This window comes from Miniopterus natalensis, chromosome 2 (assembly GCF_054644295.1).
Source record: "Miniopterus natalensis isolate mMinNat1 chromosome 2, mMinNat1.hap1, whole genome shotgun sequence".
Lineage (NCBI taxonomy): Eukaryota > Metazoa > Chordata > Mammalia > Chiroptera > Miniopteridae > Miniopterus > Miniopterus natalensis.
The window spans coordinates 92,128,514-92,146,953 of record NC_142082.1 but is presented as its reverse complement, the minus strand read 5'-3'; the positions used below and the strand labels follow the sequence as shown (position 1 = coordinate 92,146,953).

At 45.8% G+C, this 18,440-nt stretch overlaps 1 protein-coding gene across 1 annotated transcript; it reads right to left on the bottom strand.

Moving 5' to 3' along the window:
* Positions 1-491: 491 nt before the first annotated feature.
* Positions 492-8,976, bottom strand: LOC107539323 (serine protease 40-like). The gene is made up of 5 exons (XM_016215777.2): positions 8,853-8,976; positions 7,731-7,893; positions 5,523-5,797; positions 3,785-3,951; positions 492-806 (listed from the first exon to the last, which is right to left on the bottom strand). The coding sequence occupies exons 1-5, from the start codon at positions 8,974-8,976 to the stop codon at positions 492-494; spliced, it is 1,044 nt and encodes a 347-aa protein (XP_016071263.2).
* Positions 8,977-18,440: the final 9,464 nt, after the last annotated feature.

Here is an 18,440-nt window from a genome sequence, read left to right as displayed (position 1 = left end):
TGGGCCTGGAAGATTCTTCTTCATCCCCAACTCAGAAAAAATGCTCCATCTCTAGGAGGACCCTGTCCCCATTATATTGACCATCAGCACCCCACAGGCCCTAGGGCATGCCACTTCCTTCACAGGGTGAGGCCCTGGCCCCTGAATCTGCCAGCTCTTCTGGAAGACTCCCTGAGGAGAGTGGCCCATCTCCAGATGGCCAACCCACCTTGTGTTGTCCTAGTTTTTCTCCAGCCCAGTCCAAGGAGGAGGGAGACCTTCCTGTACTGAGGAGCTTGGAGTCCAGTGGGGTGAGGGTGATATTTGGCTCTAGTAGGTCAGAAACAGGAGCAGGAAACTTGTTAAATTATTTTTATTTTGTTAGTCCTAGACCAGACCTCAGATGGACAAGAGAGCTCAGAGATGGACAGATTTCAGGAGAATTCAGGGCCCACTGACAGTAAAGCAGGCATGCTTGTGGAAGAATACTGAGAGAAGCACTATGAGGTCTGTCACAGAGCCTTGAGGGAAATCAGAAGCAGAGGGAAGGTCTGTGAAAACACCAGCGTTGTGCAGCTCCTGGGCTTGTGAACAGTGCCCAGAGAGGTAAAGTCATCCAAAGCAGGTGGTTTGCTCTGAGGAGGAGCAGAAGAAGGATCAGGATTTGGCGAGGTTCTCTGCTTCTCACTGATCCAGCTGGAGAAGTAAGTGAGTCTGGTGAAGACACTGGGGCCTATGGGCTGGCGGCAGGCCAAACTCCAGCTGGAAAGCCCCATCAGAAACCAGGTACTGTTCAGTTTGCAGACAAGGGGACCCCCAGAATCTCCCTAAGGAAAAAGAAGGCATAGGTTGTGGGGACCAAGACAGAGAGGGACACATATTGCTTAGGCAGTGTGAAGAGACTACCCTTGTTCTCTGCCAGAGTGGAGTTTAGGAGGCCTTGTGTCAGAGTGGAGTTTAGGAGGTCTTGTGTCAAGTTTAGGAGGCCTTACATTAGAACAAATATAAGTTCTTCTAATCAGAATCACCTGGGTGATTTGAAAAGTCCAGACACAGGGTCCCACGGTAGGCATCCTGAATAAAAAAATCAAGGGTGGGCCCTGGAGCCCATTTCACAAAGTTTTGGAAGAGACCCTGAGCATCCTTCCAGGCTGGCAGTCATAGACCTTCAAGAATGCACATGGAGACCCCTGACCTTAGATGCCAGCCTTCTGCCTTCTCAACACTATGTGGGAGAAGGTATCACCTGAGGTTCCAAGGGGCAGCTATGGCAGGCCCGGAGGCCTGGCCTATAGGCTTCTGGCTAAATCTTCAGCCTGTTACTGGACCCTATCTGGGCCTTTGATTTCGCCTTATTAAGGTCTCTAGTTTTTCCTCAATTTTTTGGTGGAGCTTCTTTAGAAAATTCTAATCTGTTAGATGTGCTCAGAGGAAAAGAGGCGATGCCCATGCCCAGGCTGGTGGGTGACTGGGATTGCAGGGCAGCCCAAGGGGTTCCTCGAAGAGTGCTGGGTGCTCAAATGCAGGACTTTAAGGCAGGTAGGCACCTGCTACCATGGGGCATAATGCTTCCATCTCATAGGCCAGAAAGTGGGAACTAAAGAAACACAACCTTCTGTTGAATAAACACAACTGAACATCCTGTGTGTACGACACATAGTGAGATGACATACAACACAGACACAGACAATGCATCACATATCTGCAGATGCAAGGTGTGGAACAGATGCGCCCAGGGGATGGGAAGTGACTGGGAAGGGCTGCTCTAATTGGGCCACCAGAGAGCTTCTCTGAGCCAAGACTGGAGGGATGAGCAAAGCCTGGCTCTGCAAGATGCAGGCAGAGGTAACCAGCATGTTTGGCATGGGGGAGGCCGAGAAGTGGAAGGGCTAACCCTCATCAGTGGTGCGCGTGTGTGTGTGTGTGTGTGTGTGTGTGTGTGTGTGAAGGGAACACTAAATGTCACTCAGCAGGGAAATGACATGACCTGATACAGATTCTAAAAGCATGGTAAGATGGTTCTGAGGCTGGGTGAGCACAGGCAGTAGCAGGGCATGAATCAGCACAAGGAGGCAGGACTGCAGCAGAAAGGGTTATGGACAGACAAGAAATGGTGAGGCCCAGGATTGGCAATATCTAACCCTTTTTCTCCATCTAAGGAAAAAAATGGAGCAAAACAAGAAAACCTGAATGAGTGCTGAGTGGTGGGTTCTTCGTGTATGGAGGTCAGAAAGAGGAGGAGAGCATGAGACACAGGAAAGGCCACCCTGGGAGTCTGAGGGAAGCACTAGGATGTGCTGCTGAGCACCACAGGGATGGGGGTGGTGGGGATGGATGGGTGGGTGGGGGGAAGGTCTGAAGTCGGACAGCATCTTTGTTAGAGAGAGGCACAAAAGCCTCATTGGGTGGGCTAAGGTGAGAAAGAGAAGTGTGGAAGCAAGAGAGGGCAAGTGCAGACAGCTCTGGGATGAGCCCTGCTGGGACGGTGGACTGAGAATCAGGACAGTGGGCAGGGGGTTTTGGGAGGAGAGAAGACGCATGTAGGGTGTTTTAAGATGGGAATCAGGGCAGTATGTTTCTGAGCTGTTTGGAGATGAACACGGAGAGAGAGGAAGAGCTAGAAAGAAGGTGCAAAAGAGGGAGAGGAGACTGTAGGAGGAAGCCTGTGGCAGCCATAGCTCCAAAGGATGGCATGTCTTCTCTAAGTTCAACTATGGACTCACTACCTTACATTGGGCTATCTACTTCCCTTATTGGGCCTTGGTTTCTCCACCATAAAGTGGAAGGATTACAGAGTGACAGAAGACATTCATAATACATATATTGTATCCATAATAGCCAATTCAATAGGAAAGACAACCTCATAGAAATAATGGCAAAAACCTTGAATACACACTCTACAAAAAAGCAGTATACATATAAAAAATTGTCATCATTATTCACCAGAGAAATGCAAATTAAAATCCACATGCAATGTTTAAAATGAAAATGGTGGACCACATAAATTACTAGTGGCAACGTGGAGCAACCTGAACTTTCACCCACTGCTGTGGGAGTCAAATCAATACACACAGGTTGGACATCTGCCCTCCAGCATCTATGAGAGGAACATGTACCTATTGTATGGCACAGTAGTTCTGTGAACCCAACCAAAATGTGAACCCATGTGCACCAATATACACGCACTAGGATATTCACAGAACATGCTATTTGTAATGGTCTCAAGTGGAAACTACCTAAGTGCCACCAACACTAGAATGGGTAAATAAAATGATAGTATATTCACACAATGGATATATTCAGCAATAAGACAGACAATATAAACCACACACAAGATAGATAAATCTCACAAACATAACATTGACTGAAAGAGAGCAGATGAGAGTGCATCCAGTATGATTGATTCCATGTATGGAAGTCCTGACACTAAGTCACTGTGCTTTAGAAAACAGACTACAGGTGTGTTTTTTTTGAGGGTTAATGACAAGATAGGGGTATAAAGAGGACCCTTTGGGTACTGGTATGAAGAGTGTATCAATTTCTATAATGCATCAGATGGCACACTTGTAAATGGTGCCCTTTCCTATGGATGCTGTACTTCAACAAAGCTTTTTAAAAAATATGAAGAAAACAGATGAAGTGGACTCTTCGGTGGCTTTTGTCTCTTGGCTCTGACACTTCTGACTGGGGTGGGCTTAGAAATAAGAATTCAGAGGCTGAGGAAGGGTCCAGGGAAGACAGAGAAAGAGGGGAGAGATGCCACAGCGGTAGCCCTGACTGAAGATATGGATCTGGTCTTACTTACTCGGCAGATAGACTTTCCAGTATTGAGGTCCCCAGCGCACAGCATGTCCTCATGTATAGAGTATTTACTGCTGCTGTGGCCTGACGATTGGAAATATCTTTTACAGATCTTGTTGTCTATGATGCCAACCTCTCCCTCCTGCAGTTGTAAAGGTTCAGCCAGGAACTCTGCAAGGGGAGAGGGTTGGTTTGGTCAGGTGTGCGGTGGAGCCAACTCCCTCCCTAACCTGTCTGCTAAAGAAGAGGCCGCCATTCTGGCTGAGAAGATTGGGGAAGCCTCTCAGAGGATGTGCAATGGTGAGGAGAAAAGACATTCAAGGCAGACAACAGAGCAAAAGTGAGCAGTGTACAGTTGGAAGGACCAGGATGGAGGTCAGTGTAGCTGCAACAGGGTGAGAGTAGGGGTTGAAAAAATGAGGCAAAGTCATAGCAGGGTCCAGAGCAAGCAGGGCCTCCTCTCCAGGATGTGGAGTTTGGATTTCATTCTAAGCTCACTGGGAAACCACTGAAGGGTCTTCTTAAGTTTTAAAAACGATTAATCTGGCTGCTATGTGGGGACAGAAGTAGAAGTACAGAGGGTGGAAGCTAGGAGTCCTGGCATGGTCAAAGTGTAACAGTGATGAGGTTAGGTAGTATGACAAATAAAACATGACCTTGCCTCAAGGAGCACCTGGTGTGTGGACACCTTCCCTGTAGATTCTATTTCCAGATACTGCACACAGATCTGACCTAGTGTCTTCATGAGGCAGCACAATGCTACAGTGACTGCACTCCTGTGGAGTGCGGGCTGTGTACAGCCCTTACACGTCATCTCAGGGGCAGCCCAGACCCAGTAACTGCAGTCAGGGGGAGGGTGTGGAGGGAGAAAGACAACTGCAGGCTGAGTCTCTCTTTGATGGCAGCTGCTCCCTCTCCCAGTGGCTGCTCCAGCTCATAACTTCCCTTCATGCCCCAACTCCCATTCTCTGACCTGGCTTAGAGAATCATCTTTGCTGTTCCAGTGGTTCTTAATGAGTCCATCCCAGGAAGGTGTCTCTGGAAATGTTGGAGAGTTGGCTGTTCTTATGATTAAGCAGTGTGACTGACAGTGTACAGGAGCAGGGATGCTGGCACTGGCGTGCACAGCAAAGAAAGTCCTGCCCCAAATGCCTTCACGGAGATGCTCTGCCTGATCATGACCCTACAATCATGTCAAATTTACATTCTATTTTTTCACTCAGTGTTATGTTTTCATAAATCAAAAGCATTTACCCTTGTGTAAAAATCTTTGCCCAACGTTTCTCCTCTCTCTGTCTAAAATGTCCAGTAAGCTGGCAGAATGGTCAACTTTTACCTGAGTTAGAATAAAGAGAAGTGAGGTTCTCAGAGGTAAATGTTATTAAGCCATAAATGCCCAATTCCACCTCTCAGGTCAGAAAGCAGGCCTGCTTCATTTCCTGACTGCTTCCCAAGTACCTTCCGTGGCAGTAGGAGCTCAAGAAGTGTTTGGCAAAGGAAGCTCTGAAGGAGTCTGACCCAAGGAAGGCCTGGGAGTCAGGTTAGAATCCTGAATGGCTCAGAGTCAAACAGCTCAAGTTCCTGATTCCAAAAGTTAGAGATACTCAGACTTTTTGAACCATGAACTAAAGGAAACTTGAAGTTTTAAAAGGATATGCTATCAGGACTGGAAGGGCCCCACGGTGGTCACTGCACCCTCCCTCCTCCTCAACCTCACTTTCCTCTCTGCCTCTGTCACTCACCTTCCTCAGTGATCATTCCCCAACCGGTTATCCAGCAGGAGGTATGAAGGGCCAGTGCTGTGTTAGGCCTTGGGAGGCAGGCAGGGAGGACATGGGAAGTAAAGTTAACAGACAGATGCAGCTGCAACAACGCGACATCGCTTGCCATGAAGTAGCGCTTGTTAAAATCACTGTGGACGATGACTCGGTTCACCGTCATCTGCAGGCTGTGCTTGGTGGGATGCTGTAGCTTATGGTACCCTAGCAGGATTTGGTAGTCTGATGGCTCATGGGACCTATTGTGGAGAGGCTGCATTATCACCCATCTCCTCTGAGTGCTGGGTCAGCACTCCCACTCTGACTGCTTCCCCACCCCTGCCTGGTTAGTAACCACATCCCACCATTATTCCAGTGGTTTTCTCTCCTCCCTTCTTGAGGTGGTTTGATAGCTGTCCATAGCCTCAGGACATATATCCTTTGAAAGGTACTGATGGCTTTCCCAGCATGCCCCAGAATCAAAGGAGCAGAGAGTCTTAGTGCTGGAAACAGGAAGGGGTACATCGAGTTATATCCCTTCATTTTAGAAGAGAGGAGACTTGGCTCATTCCCAGCTTTGACTAGAAACCTTGGAAGGTCACACAGCCTGGAGTGATTCTCAAAGACCCCATTTCCCATCCCAGAATGGTCCACCCCCCTCCTTCCCAGTTTGTACACACCAACTTCTCTAAAGGCTGATCTCCATCTGGTGACAGGCACTCAACAAATCTTTGTGGAGCCAACAGAGGAGTGCATGGAGCTGTTCCTTGTTTCTGGAACATGAGCAACCTTCCAACTCACATGTCCTGCTTGTGCTGTCCCCTACCCAGACTCCCCATGCCTGGATCCTTCTACCACAAAGCCCAACATCTGATGAGACCTACAGCACCTCCCCTGACACTGGCTTAGGGTTTACCCTCTCACACATTATGGTCTCTCTATCTTGAATCACAGTAGTTGGACTGTGTCTTACTTATAAGATGAGAAGTTTCAAGGGGAGTCTTGCATCTCTACATCAGCCACAGTAGGCTTCACATGGGGCCTGGCATTCATGGGTGCTGAATAAATGAATAGAAGCCAAGTGGGGTCTCAAAGCCAGCTGATGCCAGTAGCTCTGTCTTCCTGATGTGGAACATCATGTCCTTGTCACTCCCTCTGGGCACAGAGTAAGCCCAGGATACACCTGAGGAGCAGCCCACTCTCCTGACTGCATCCATCTCCTGGGGCAGAGGACATTTTCTTTATTCCTCACTCTGGCCTGTGAGGACAGCTTCTCTTAGGTGACAACAGCTCCTCTTAGGCCACTGCTCTACAGGGGTGAAAGGAAGGGCTAAGTGCTAGTTAGGTATGCAGAGTCCCAGCACACCTCTAGAAAAGAACTGCCAAGTATGCAGGTAGTCAAGACCCAGGGAAACCTCTGGAGTTGTGCTGGAGATGACCTTCAGACATCTTGGCTGAAAGGGGGCAAAATACTTGTCCACACTGGGCTCTGACTGATGCTCCCCACTTCCAGTCTTGGGAAGTGGGGGCCTTGGGACTATCACTCTGACTTCAAGCCTGAAGCCTGTGCCAGGTGTGTGGCAAGGGACACTACACACCAACTACCATTCGCACAAGAGGAAACTGAGGCCCACTGACTGGGATCTTGTGGGACCATCTAGAGCTGGGCAAGATGCAGAAACCAGAGTCTACCTTGAGTGGAAACAGGATTTAGGTTCCTAAAGTTTAGGAAAAAGAGTGAACTGGAGGCAATTACTTTGGAACAAAAGTCTGTTTCCCAGTATTTACTGATAATCATAATTAGAGCCAATTTTCATTTAGCTACTTAAAAATAATGTACATGTAACTAAGACAACCACACCATCTTGGTAAATGTTACCAAGTGTAAAGATGGAGGGGAAAAGAACATCCACATGAGGAGAGATAAGGCAATTAGCCTCTGTCCTGGGGGAAGTGACCCAGACAGTCAGAAGACTGGAGTCAGGTGGTGAGAAGTGATGGTATTCTAGGTAGAGAAGACTGCTACCTGGGCAGAGGCAACAGTGCCCAGAGACACCTGGTGGCAGCAAACTATCCCAGAACAAAGCGTAAGAAAAAAGGCTGCAATCCCCTATACCCCCTTCTTTTCTGGCTATTTTGTGTTCCCTCCCCTCCCTACCCCTGAGCATTTTGGGCCCCTTTGGGAAGACTCACTTTTGGAAGCAATGGGCAGCTGAGATCACCCAGAAAGCATCAATGAGGGCTGCTCCACAGATGTGATTGCCACGGTAGAGCAAGCTGGCCTGCCATGGCCACCGCTGGTCAGGCGCGTTCTTGCCACCAAAGATCTTCCCAGTCACCACGGGCCTCCCACACACTGTGGAGACAATTCCAGCCACGAGGCACCTGTATTATGGTGCCAGCCTTGCTGCCTCTATAGACCTAGGGTGAAGTGACATGGCCCATGTGACAAAGGCCATCTGGCTTCATTGGAGATGACAGTGTTAAGGAAGCAGTCTATGGGTCTAGAGGAGGGGGAGAGGGAAGGGGTCAGCCAGGGAGGTACCTGTTAGAAGTGAGCCATCTGAGCGATCAGCACAGCAGTGAGGAGGTCCAGGCTGGGCAGTGGCACTGCCCCAGGTCCTTCCCCAGACCTACTACACTTAACTAATATACCACTGTTTGAAGTCCCAGAAACAGGGCTTACAGGGGGATGCTATTTGCTCAGGGCTACTGATGATGATGTGGTTGCATACATCCCAACTCAATCCAAAATTCTAGGGAGCCTGAGGCCAAATGACACATACTTTGCTTGACAATCCCCCTCCTGAAGTAGCACCTGCCATTCTTTTTTTTTTTTTTTTTTTTTTAATATATCTTTATTGATTTCAGAGAGAAGAAAGGAGAGGGAGAGATAGAAACATCAATGATGAGAGAGTCATTGGTAGGCTGCCTCGAGCCCACAACCCAGGCATGTGCCCTGACCAAGAATCCAACCCCGGTAGCCTGGATCCTAGGTCAACGCTGAACCACTGAGCCACGCCCTGCAGGGCCTTGTGGTTCTTGAAATGAAGTGTGTGGGGGCCGACAGGGACAGCCTAGTGCAGGACCTCTGTTCCTGGCCTAGGAGACTGAGAGCCGGTGGAAAAAAGCCTCATGGAAGAGGGGGCATCTTGGTCTCCCCTGCCTCTGCCCTTTAGAACCCCACAGTCCATATCCCCCAGAAACCCAGGGACCCTAGAGCCCAACCCCCTTGGCTGCTGTGGAGGGTGGGATGAGGGAGGGACACGTTAGAAAGGGGTGACCTGGGTTTCCTTGCCCTGGCTGCCTACTCACCAGCCTCCGTGGTCCCTGCAGGCTGGGCATGCAGCAGCTGTGGGCACAGCCAGAGAAGGACCACAGCCAGGGCATAGGCCGCCAGCCAGCCTGGATCTGCATCCTCCCCCCCAGCGTTCGCCATCAGACTGAGCGGCCAGCACCTCAGCCAGCACGCGGGGGCAGCTGGGAAACCGTCTCCTGAGAGTCCGGGTTCAGACCGACCTGCGTCACGAGGGGAGCTGCAGAGGCGGGTGTCAGGTTGAAGAAGGCAGTCCGCACTGGGAGCCCCCAGGCTAATGGGGAAGCAGAAGGTACATATGTTCCCTCCATCCAAGGGAACCCGGCTTGATGACAGATTCATCAGGGAAGTTATGAAGTAGGCCCAGGAATATACACTAGTTGATCGAAGGCCAGTTGCTTACATAATGCCACCAAATATTGCCAACTTGTTTTCAAGATCTGATGTAGTCATCATTACCACTTCCTATGGTTAGGTCAGGCCCACCAAGGGTAATATCTCTTTCTTAATTAGTGCAGTACAGCATGACATAATCAAGGAGAAGATATCTCATCATACTCACAAGTGCCTCCCCAACTCAGCAGCAGGAAGTTATACAAGGGTATGAGTCAAGAGAGTGTGTGTGTGGGGGGTCCAACCTCTGCCCTCTAATAACTGGTATCTTTTCCAAATGCAAGATTATTCACTATATCCCAAAGTTCCCTATTCTCTTCCTATTACAGTATCAACACAAAATTGAAATTATCATCTGTTGGTGGAGGTCATCAATAGGACATGACCTCCAGTTGACCACTGAACTGGACTCCAGCAATTGGAGGCTCCTCACCTCTCCCCTTTCCTTGGAATGTACACTCTGCCCACAGTTCCCACAGCTCCCACAGTGGGAAATGTTCCAAGGATGCAGCCTTGAGAGAGATAGGTGTTGTTGAGACAATCTGGATGGTCTACTTAACTGACCCCAGGTAAGGAAGGCCTCTATATAGACTTTGGCAGGTAGACGTGAGTCTTCTGGTTGTCAAATAAGTTTCCTTGTTTATTAAACCTACCACCTACCAATCTGGAGCGATCTGCTTATTTCTTCCATCTCTTGTTGCTCTGCATAAATAGGGGCCAGCTTGTGAACCAATATCATCATCTAAATCTAAATATCATTATCTTATCACCTTGAAGTCCAAGATCTCATCAACTAACTCCTATAAGTCAGGTGAGGATGAGGTTCCTAGCTAGCTGTAACCCATTAAATATAGCTCTTAAGCACAATTCTTCCCTATCTGCAGACCACGAAACTGAAGAAACTACCCACCCAACATTCCCAGCACACAGTGGTGGGACAGGCATGAGTAACAGTCACAGACATCTCTGTTTAAACAAGGGGTGGTAGTGGATCAAAAGTAAAAGGAGTTACTGGTTCATAAGTATATACATGTATATGTGGACAAAACCAATTCTATCTCTGTGTCCAGATTTCATTTCAAGTTTCATGCTGTGACCTTTGACCAACTTCACTGTCCCTAGCAAACCTTCTAGTTGATGATGATCTATGTTCTTAAAATGTAGCCTTAAATATTTTTGTTAGCAACAGCCAGAAGGGCATGACAACTGAGATAAATATCAAACTGGTAAGAGTATCAATTATAAGCAACCGTCTATCACAAGACCACCAGGAGGGATGGCCCTGCCACTACTGCATTCTTTGTCTCTTTGTCTCGCCAGTCATTAGTACCTGAGTTATACTATAAAAGAAGTACTGTAACAGGAGTCTGGTAGTGAAGAATAATTTGAGCAAAATTGCTGGGCCATCTGTCCACTCTGGCCCAATCTTCCTGTAAGTAAATTACCCTGTAATAAATTTTGTTATATACTATGAAGTTGGTCTGAAGATACCATTATGGCGGCCATTACACCTTTGCCCCATGGTTGACAATAAATTTTAATATCTTTCTAGCCAAACTTTATTTAGCTTGGGGATGAAATTCTCTGCCACCCTGAGAGAATCCAAGGTGGCAGCAGAGCAGGTGGAAGTTACACTCATCTCCTCCCAGTACCAAACTGGAGTTACAACTGAAATATAGAACAAATAAACCTGAATAACCAACTGAAGATTAACTGAACAGAACTCTTATAACCAAGGATTTATAGAAGAAGCCACAGACACTGGTAAGAAGGGTGGAGATGCAAAAAGGACTGGCCCCACACTCAGATGTGGCAGCTGAGAATCTGGAGGAATATCTCAGCGGCAAAGGTCACTCCTGAGGAGCTTGGGGTTTTAACCCCACAGGGGCTCCCCAGCCCAGCACACCAGAACCTGGAAGAGGTGCTCACATAACATCTGGCTGTGAAAATCAGCAAAGGATTCTGTTTGCCAGTGAGAGACAAATTCTGCTAGAAACCCAGGTGCCTTCTTAAAGGGCCAGTGCACAAAACCTCATTTGCAGCCACTCACCTTGGGTTCTGGAAAATGGAGGGCAGCTTGGAGTAGACTAGAATTGTGTGAGGAGAAACTGGGTTGTGTCATTCTGGGAAGAGAGCTAAAGGGACAACTGCTAGAGTACCTGTGCTGAGTCCCTCTCCCTCGCTGCCCACAGATGCCGTCTTTCTTGGGTTGAGCACTTCCCTCCATAAGGCATCAGCTTGGATAATGTAATAGCCCCACTCTCCCAACTCCCTGTGACCCCACCCTGCCAAGCTCACACCCTGTGGATGAGTGAGCTGCCTGGGCAGTGGTGTAGAGGTCCTGGTGGACTCAGGAGATATCAGAGGCTGACTTGTGTGGCTCTGGGGTTAGGGTTGTTCTTCCCCACCCTCAACACCCCCCGCCCCCTGCCCCTGCCCATCCCCTAGAGCCTGAAGGGTACTGCCTTCCCATGAGACATCCAGGCCCTGCCCTCTTGACTCCTGGCAGTCATGCCCTGCCAAGCTAGGGCCCTTGAGAAGGTCTGTCTGGAATCAGGAACAGCCTGAGTTGTGTGGTTCTAAATTAGGGGTCTTTTCCCCTCACATGCCCGACTAAAGCCACTGTTCCTGTGCAGGGCCCTCTTTGCATGTGGCCAAGTCTTTGTCTGTTTGGGTCTGATGAACTCTGCTAGCCTCACTGTGACAGCTCCCTGAGACTTCACCCCACCACAGAGGTCTTTGGGCACCTTCTGCTGGCCTTTATGTACCTTGGTGCTTTTGCTGTGTGGCCTCAGACCCAGCACTGGCAACAAATTTGAATCTGTATCAATCTGGTGAACACAACTTCTGTTTACCTGGTTACTCACTGAGGAACTACCTCATGAAACTCACATACTGCGAGAGGCTTTTTCAGTGATTGAACCTAACAGGCAGGCAGAGGCAAGTGAGGCAGATCTCATGTTGCTTTGGGCCTGTCCTTAGGCTCAGGCTCAGTGCTGGTGGAAGACAGCCTTGGTGTGCACCTTAGCCACTCCCATGCACACTAAAGTTCAGCAGAGGCATCAACAAACTGTGGATGCCTTTGTAGCTCCAAACAAGTAGCCTAAGGTCAGACACAGGCACCAGAGTCCCTCCCATGAGGCCCTAGAACAAACACACGTGGTAGATGGCTTCAGACCATATCAGAGCAGGACCCAATTAGCTTCTCAAGGGAGTAGGCACCAGACCCTGCTGGAGCAAATTCCACTTTGTGTGGTCAGCACCCCCACAGCAGCTTGTACACTGTGCTGGATGTTGATCCTCACAGTCAGCCAACTGAGGGTCGACCCCACACATGCATGGGCCAAGTGCATTGGGCAAGTGTAATTGGGCAAGACTCAATTACAATAGGAAGGCTCACATAATCCACACAAGGGGCATTCCTGGAGTACCTTGCTTGGGTAATAAGGGAGACTGTGCTACTGAGCCCCCATAAAACCACTATACCAAGGCTCAGAGACATAGCAGATCTACCTGATACACAGAAACAAATAGAGTGAGGTAGCCAAAATTAGGAGACAAAAACGCTTCAAATGAAAAACAGGAGATATTGCCCTCCCAAATAAATAAAATGGAGGTAATCTATAAATAAAATGGAGGTAATCTATATACCAAATACAGAGTTCAAAACAATAGTTATAAGGATGCTCAAGGAACTTAGAGGCAGAATGGATGAACTCACTGAGAACTTAAAGAAAGAGATATTAAGCATAAAAAAAGGCATGGAAATAATAAAAAAGAACCAGTCAGAAAGGATGAATACAGTATCTGAAATGAAGAATATACCACAAGAAATAAGTGGTAGGTTGTATGAAGCAGAGGATTGAATCAGCAATTCAGAAGAAGAGGTAATAGAAAAAAATCAGAATAGCAAAAAGAAAAAAGAATTTTAAAAAGTGAGGATAGTCTAAGGGACTTCTGGGACAACACAAAGCATAACAACATTTGCATCACAAGGGTACCAGTGAGAGAAGAGAGAGAATAAGGGATTGAAAATGTATTTGAAGAAATAATTACCAAAAAATTACCTAACCTGGTGAAGGAAACACTTCCCTCCTCCCCACAAGTCCAGGAAACCCAGAGAGTCCCAAGAGGCTTATGCCAGGACACATCATAATTAAAATGGCAAAGGTTAAAGCCAAAGAGAGAATCCTAAAAGCAGCAAGAGAAAGACGGTTACCTGCAAGGGAGCTCCCATAAGACTGTCAACTGATTTATCAACAGAAACATTTCTGGCCAGAAAACACAAAATATCCAAAGTGATAAAAAGCAAAAACCTACAACCAAAACAACTGTTTCCAGCAAAGCTATCATTTAAAATTGATGGAGAGATAAAGAGCTTCCCAGACAAGAAAAAGCTAAAGGAGTTTACCACCAAACCAGTACTACAAGAAATGTTAAAAGGCTTGCTTAAAGAACAAGAAGAAGAAAGAAGGAGAAAAAACAAAAAACAGAGGACCATACTTAAAAATAAAATGGCCATAAATACATACTTATCAATCACTTAAATGTAATGGCTTAAATCCTCCAATCAAAAGACAGGGTAGCTGAATGGATAAGAAAACAAGACTCATAACATAGATGCTGTCTACAAGAGACTCACTTCAAAATGAAAGACCCACATGGTATGAAAGTAAAGAAATGAAAAAAGATATTTTATGCAATGGAAATTTAAAAAGCTGATGTTGCAATACTTACATTAGACAAAATATGCTTTAAAACAAAGGCTATAACAAGAGACAAGGGCACTGCATAATAATAAAGGAATCAATCCAAAAAAGAGAATATAACCCTTGAAAACATTAAAAAAATCTTTTTATTGGTTTTTAGAGGGAGAGAGGAAGAGAGAAGGAGAGAGATAAAAACATTGATGTGAGAGAGAAACATTGATTAGCTGCCTCCTGCACACCCCTGTTGGGGATTGAGCCCACAACCTGGGTATGTGTCCTGATCAGGAATTGAACCAGCAACCTTTTGGTACATGGGACGATGCCCAACCAACTGAACCACACTGGCCAGGGCCCCTTGTAAACATTTTTGCACCCAACATAGAAGCACCAAAATTTATAAAGCAAATAGGTAAACACAAAGGGAGAGATTAACAGTAATACAGTCATAGTGGGGGATTTTCACACTCCGTTGACATCAGTGGATAAATTTTCCAGACAGAAAATTAACAAGAAAACAGTGTCCTTAAATGACACAGTAGACCAGATAGACCAAAGCAGCAAATACACATTCTTTTTAAGTCCACATGGAACATTTCCTAGGGTAAATCACAAGTAGGACACAAAACGAGTCTCAATAAATTTAAGAAGATTGAAGTCATATCAAGCATATTTACTGATTATAATGAAATGAAACCAGAAATCAATTTTGAAAAAAAAAAAAAACACTTTAAAAACACACAAACACATGAAGGCTATATAACTTGTTACTAAAGAATAAGTGAGTTAACAAAGAGATCAGGAAGAGATCAAAAGCTACCTTGAGACATAATGAAAATACAACTCAAAATGTATGGGACACAACGAAAGAAGTCCAAGGAGGGAAATTCAAAGCAAAATAGGACTGCTTCAAGAAACAAGAAATATCTCAAATAAACAACCTAATCTAACACCTAAATGAAAACAAACAAAGCCCAAAGTAAGTAGAAGGAAGAAAATCAATATCATAACAGAAATAAACAAAATAGATCTTAGAAAAACAATAAAAAAGATTGATGAGTCCAAGAGTTGGTTCATTGAAAAGACAAACTTTTCACAAAACTCATCAAGGAAAGAAGAGAAAGGACAAAAATAAATAAAATCAGAAATAAAAAAAGGAGAAGTAACAACTGACACCACAGGGATACAAAGGATTATAAGAAAATATTATGAATAACTATATGTGAAATAATTGGACAATCTGGACAATATGGATCAGTTTCTAGAAATATATCATCTTTTAAAACTGAATAAAAAAGAAATAGAAAATTTGAATAGACCAATTACAACTAATGAAGTTGAAGCAGTAATAAAAAAACTACCTTCCAACAACAACAAAATCCTGGACTGGATGGTGAGTTGTACCAAACATTCAGGAAGAAGTAACACCTATTATTCCAAGAAATTCAAGAGAAGAGAAGACTCCCCAACTTATTTTATGAGGCCTGCATTATTATAATTCCAAAACCAGATAAAGACACTACAAAAAAAAAAAAATATTATAGGCCAATATCATGATGAACATTGATGCTAAAATCCTCAACAAAATATTAGCAAACCAGATTTGGCAAGATGTTAAAAAGGTCATACACTATGCTCTCGCCAGTGTCGCTCAGTGGTTAGAGGGTCGGCCTGCTCACCGAAGGGTTGCAGGTTTGATTCCAGGTCAAGGGCATGTATCTCGGTTGCAGGTTCCATCCCTGGCTCCAGTCAGGGTGTGTGTGGGAGGCAACCAATTGATTTGTTTCTCTCTCATCAATGTTTCTCTCCCTCTCTCTCCCCCTCCCTCTTCCCACCCTTTCCACTCTCTCTAAAAATCAATGTAAAAAATATCCTTAGGTGAAAGTAAATAACAACAACAACAAAAGATCATACACCATGACCAAGTAGGATTTATTTCAGGAGTGCAAAGTTGGTACAGTATTTGCAAATCAATGTGATACATCGCATAAACAAAATAAAGGATAAAAACATGATTGTATGGATAGATGCAGAAAAAGCATTTGATAAAATCCAACAACTATTTATGATAATTCTCAGCAAAGCAAGAGTAGGACAATACCCAAACATAAAAAAGGCCATATATGACAAACCCACACCCAACATCATACTTAACGGGCAAAAACTAAAGCATTTCCCTGAGATTGGAAACAAGAGAGGGATGTCTGTTTTCACCATTTTTATTAAATATAGTATTGGGAAATACAGGAAGATGGCGGCACTGTGAGAAGAAGCATAGTGCCCTTGCTCCCAGTCACAGACTCAATTTACTGCTAAAATACTGCATAATAAGCTTGGAAAAACCAGAGATATATACCTGAGTGAACATATTTTGAATAAGGAGCACAGAAGAAATATCATAGAGTCTGGTAAGAGAAGGGGGGTGTAGAAAGTGAGAGTCCACCCTGAAGCCTGTGCTCGGCTCCAAGGCCCAAGGGTCAGAAGCTGCAAAGCTCCCTCCCCTTGGGAATGTGGACTGGCATTCAAAAGCTGGGATCGCAAACCCAGAATGGAGGAGAAAGAAGGGAGTGCCTTATACGGAGGGCAGAAGGACCCAGGAGAACAGTGCCTGGGAGAAGGGGACCATGCCTTCCCAGTGAAACAAAGCTTCTAATGGCAGCCACAAAAGGCATCTTTCACACGGGGTGCTGAAAGACTGTCCCACAGTGTGTGGCTCTCGAATAGAAAGGGGTCAGAGGGCTGCACTGAGCAGCCACATCAGGGACCCTCTGACTTCCTGTAAGGCATTATGTAGAACCCCAGAAAGCATTTGATCTGTGTGGTGAGAGAAAGGGGAAGAGAGCCCTCCTGCCACCAGAGAGGGTACAGAACCACCAGAAGGGCATATTAAGACTACAACCCCTAGAGCTTCTGGTGGGGTGGATCAGGACTCCAACCCCCAGAGCTGCCAGTGGAGAGGGTTGGGTCTCCAGCCACCAGAGCTGCTGATGCAGTGAATATGGAGTTTTTGATGCACCATGAAGAGAGTAGGGATGGCACCCAATGAGCTGCCCCAGCTTTACTGAGATCAGCTGTGCAGGGAAGCTGCATGGGGCTGACTTTGTGACCATCTTACTTGGTACCAAGGTGTGGGGTTGACAGGACTTCGCAGGTCAGATTCTCAGCCTGTGTGTTGCTTTGTGTGTTTTGGAGTTTTTGATTACTGAATGGATGTCCACCTTCCTGGCTTGCACTGGGGAGACAGACCAGTGAAAGCTGGGATTTGTGACTGCAATGTGGGGAGTTTGAAATAAGTGCCCCTTGTGATCAGCCAACCAGATCTGAGAAAGGAAAGGCGGAGCATGCCTACTCTCCTGCAAGATAGGAGCACTACTTCCAACAAGAAAGGAGTTGGTTCAGGTCACTGAAGCCCCATATATCACCTGCAGGGCACAGTCCTGAGGGAGAAGGGAGAACAGCTCACAGGAGACAATACAAGAATAAGACTCACAGGAACTATTGTTTGGGAATTGGAGGAAAAGCTGAAAACCCCTAATGGGGGCTGGGCAGGCAAAATACTCACTGGAACATTTTTTAATTGAACCCACTGAGCCCAGATTGCTGAAACTGTCCATACAGAAAAGGCAACAGACTAAAGTCAATCTGAAATTGCAGCAAGTCATTGTATGGGGAACTAGAATTGGAAGATAAGGTAGAGACTGAGGAGTTGGCTTTAAAGCAGAGACTGATTTCCCCACAGTGAGTGCCTGACAGTGAAACCTCTAAGTAAGGGGAGCAATATCCAGAGCTACATTAGCAGGCCTGCAACCTAGAGACTCTTCAGAAGACTCTGGAGTAATACCAGGCAACCACAAAGGAAGGCAAAATAGCTCACAAGTGGAGGTGGTCCACAGAAAGCCTCAGACCAGCCAACTACCTAGGGACACCAGAGTCAAACCTAGACAGCTCCTGACATTGGCTGGTACATAAGTAACTTCCAGGAGAACTGAAATGAGCATACAAAACAGTGAGCCTCAAACAACATAAGCTGCACAGGTGAAGCTCACCTGATTGACTTTTTTTTTTAGAAAAAAAGAGAGAAAAGGAAAAAGTTTTCTAAAATTTTTTAACTTTTAAAACATTTTTAATTAATTTTTTAAAACATTTGTTTAGCTTTGCTTTTTTTTTGCTTTGTTTTGTTTTGTCTTTTGTTCTGTTATCAAGATTTTATTAATATTCTCTGCTTAATTTATGGGACATTATCATTATAACCAATAAGATTACTGCTTTTCTCTATTGTCTCCCCCATATCTCTTACTGGACTCCCTCCCAGACCTTGCTTTATCTTTCTCTTCTTGTTCCATTGGCATACTTTTTTCTTTCTTTCTTTCTTTTCTTCTTCTCCCTTCCATCTTCCTGTCTTTTTGTCTGTTTCTGTTTGTCTCTTTATTGTATTTTGACTTTTTCTTTTTCAACTATTTTTCTATTCCTACGCTCTACCCTTAATTT

What these genes read in the sequence shown, in the direction of transcription:
- LOC107539323 (XM_016215777.2), bottom strand. Translation starts at nt 8,976, where the DNA reads ATGGCGAACGCTGGGGGGGAGGATGCAGATCCAGGCTGGCTGGCGGCC. An exon ending in TGCAGGGACCACGGAGGCTG is followed by an intron (nt 7,894 to 8,852) that starts GTGAGTAGGCAG and finishes TTGTCTCCACAG; the next exon opens with TGTGTGGGAGGCCCGTGGTG. An exon ending in GCTGCCCATTGCTTCCAAAA is followed by an intron (nt 5,798 to 7,730) that starts GTGAGTCTTCCC and finishes TCTCCACAATAG; the next exon opens with GTCCCATGAGCCATCAGACT.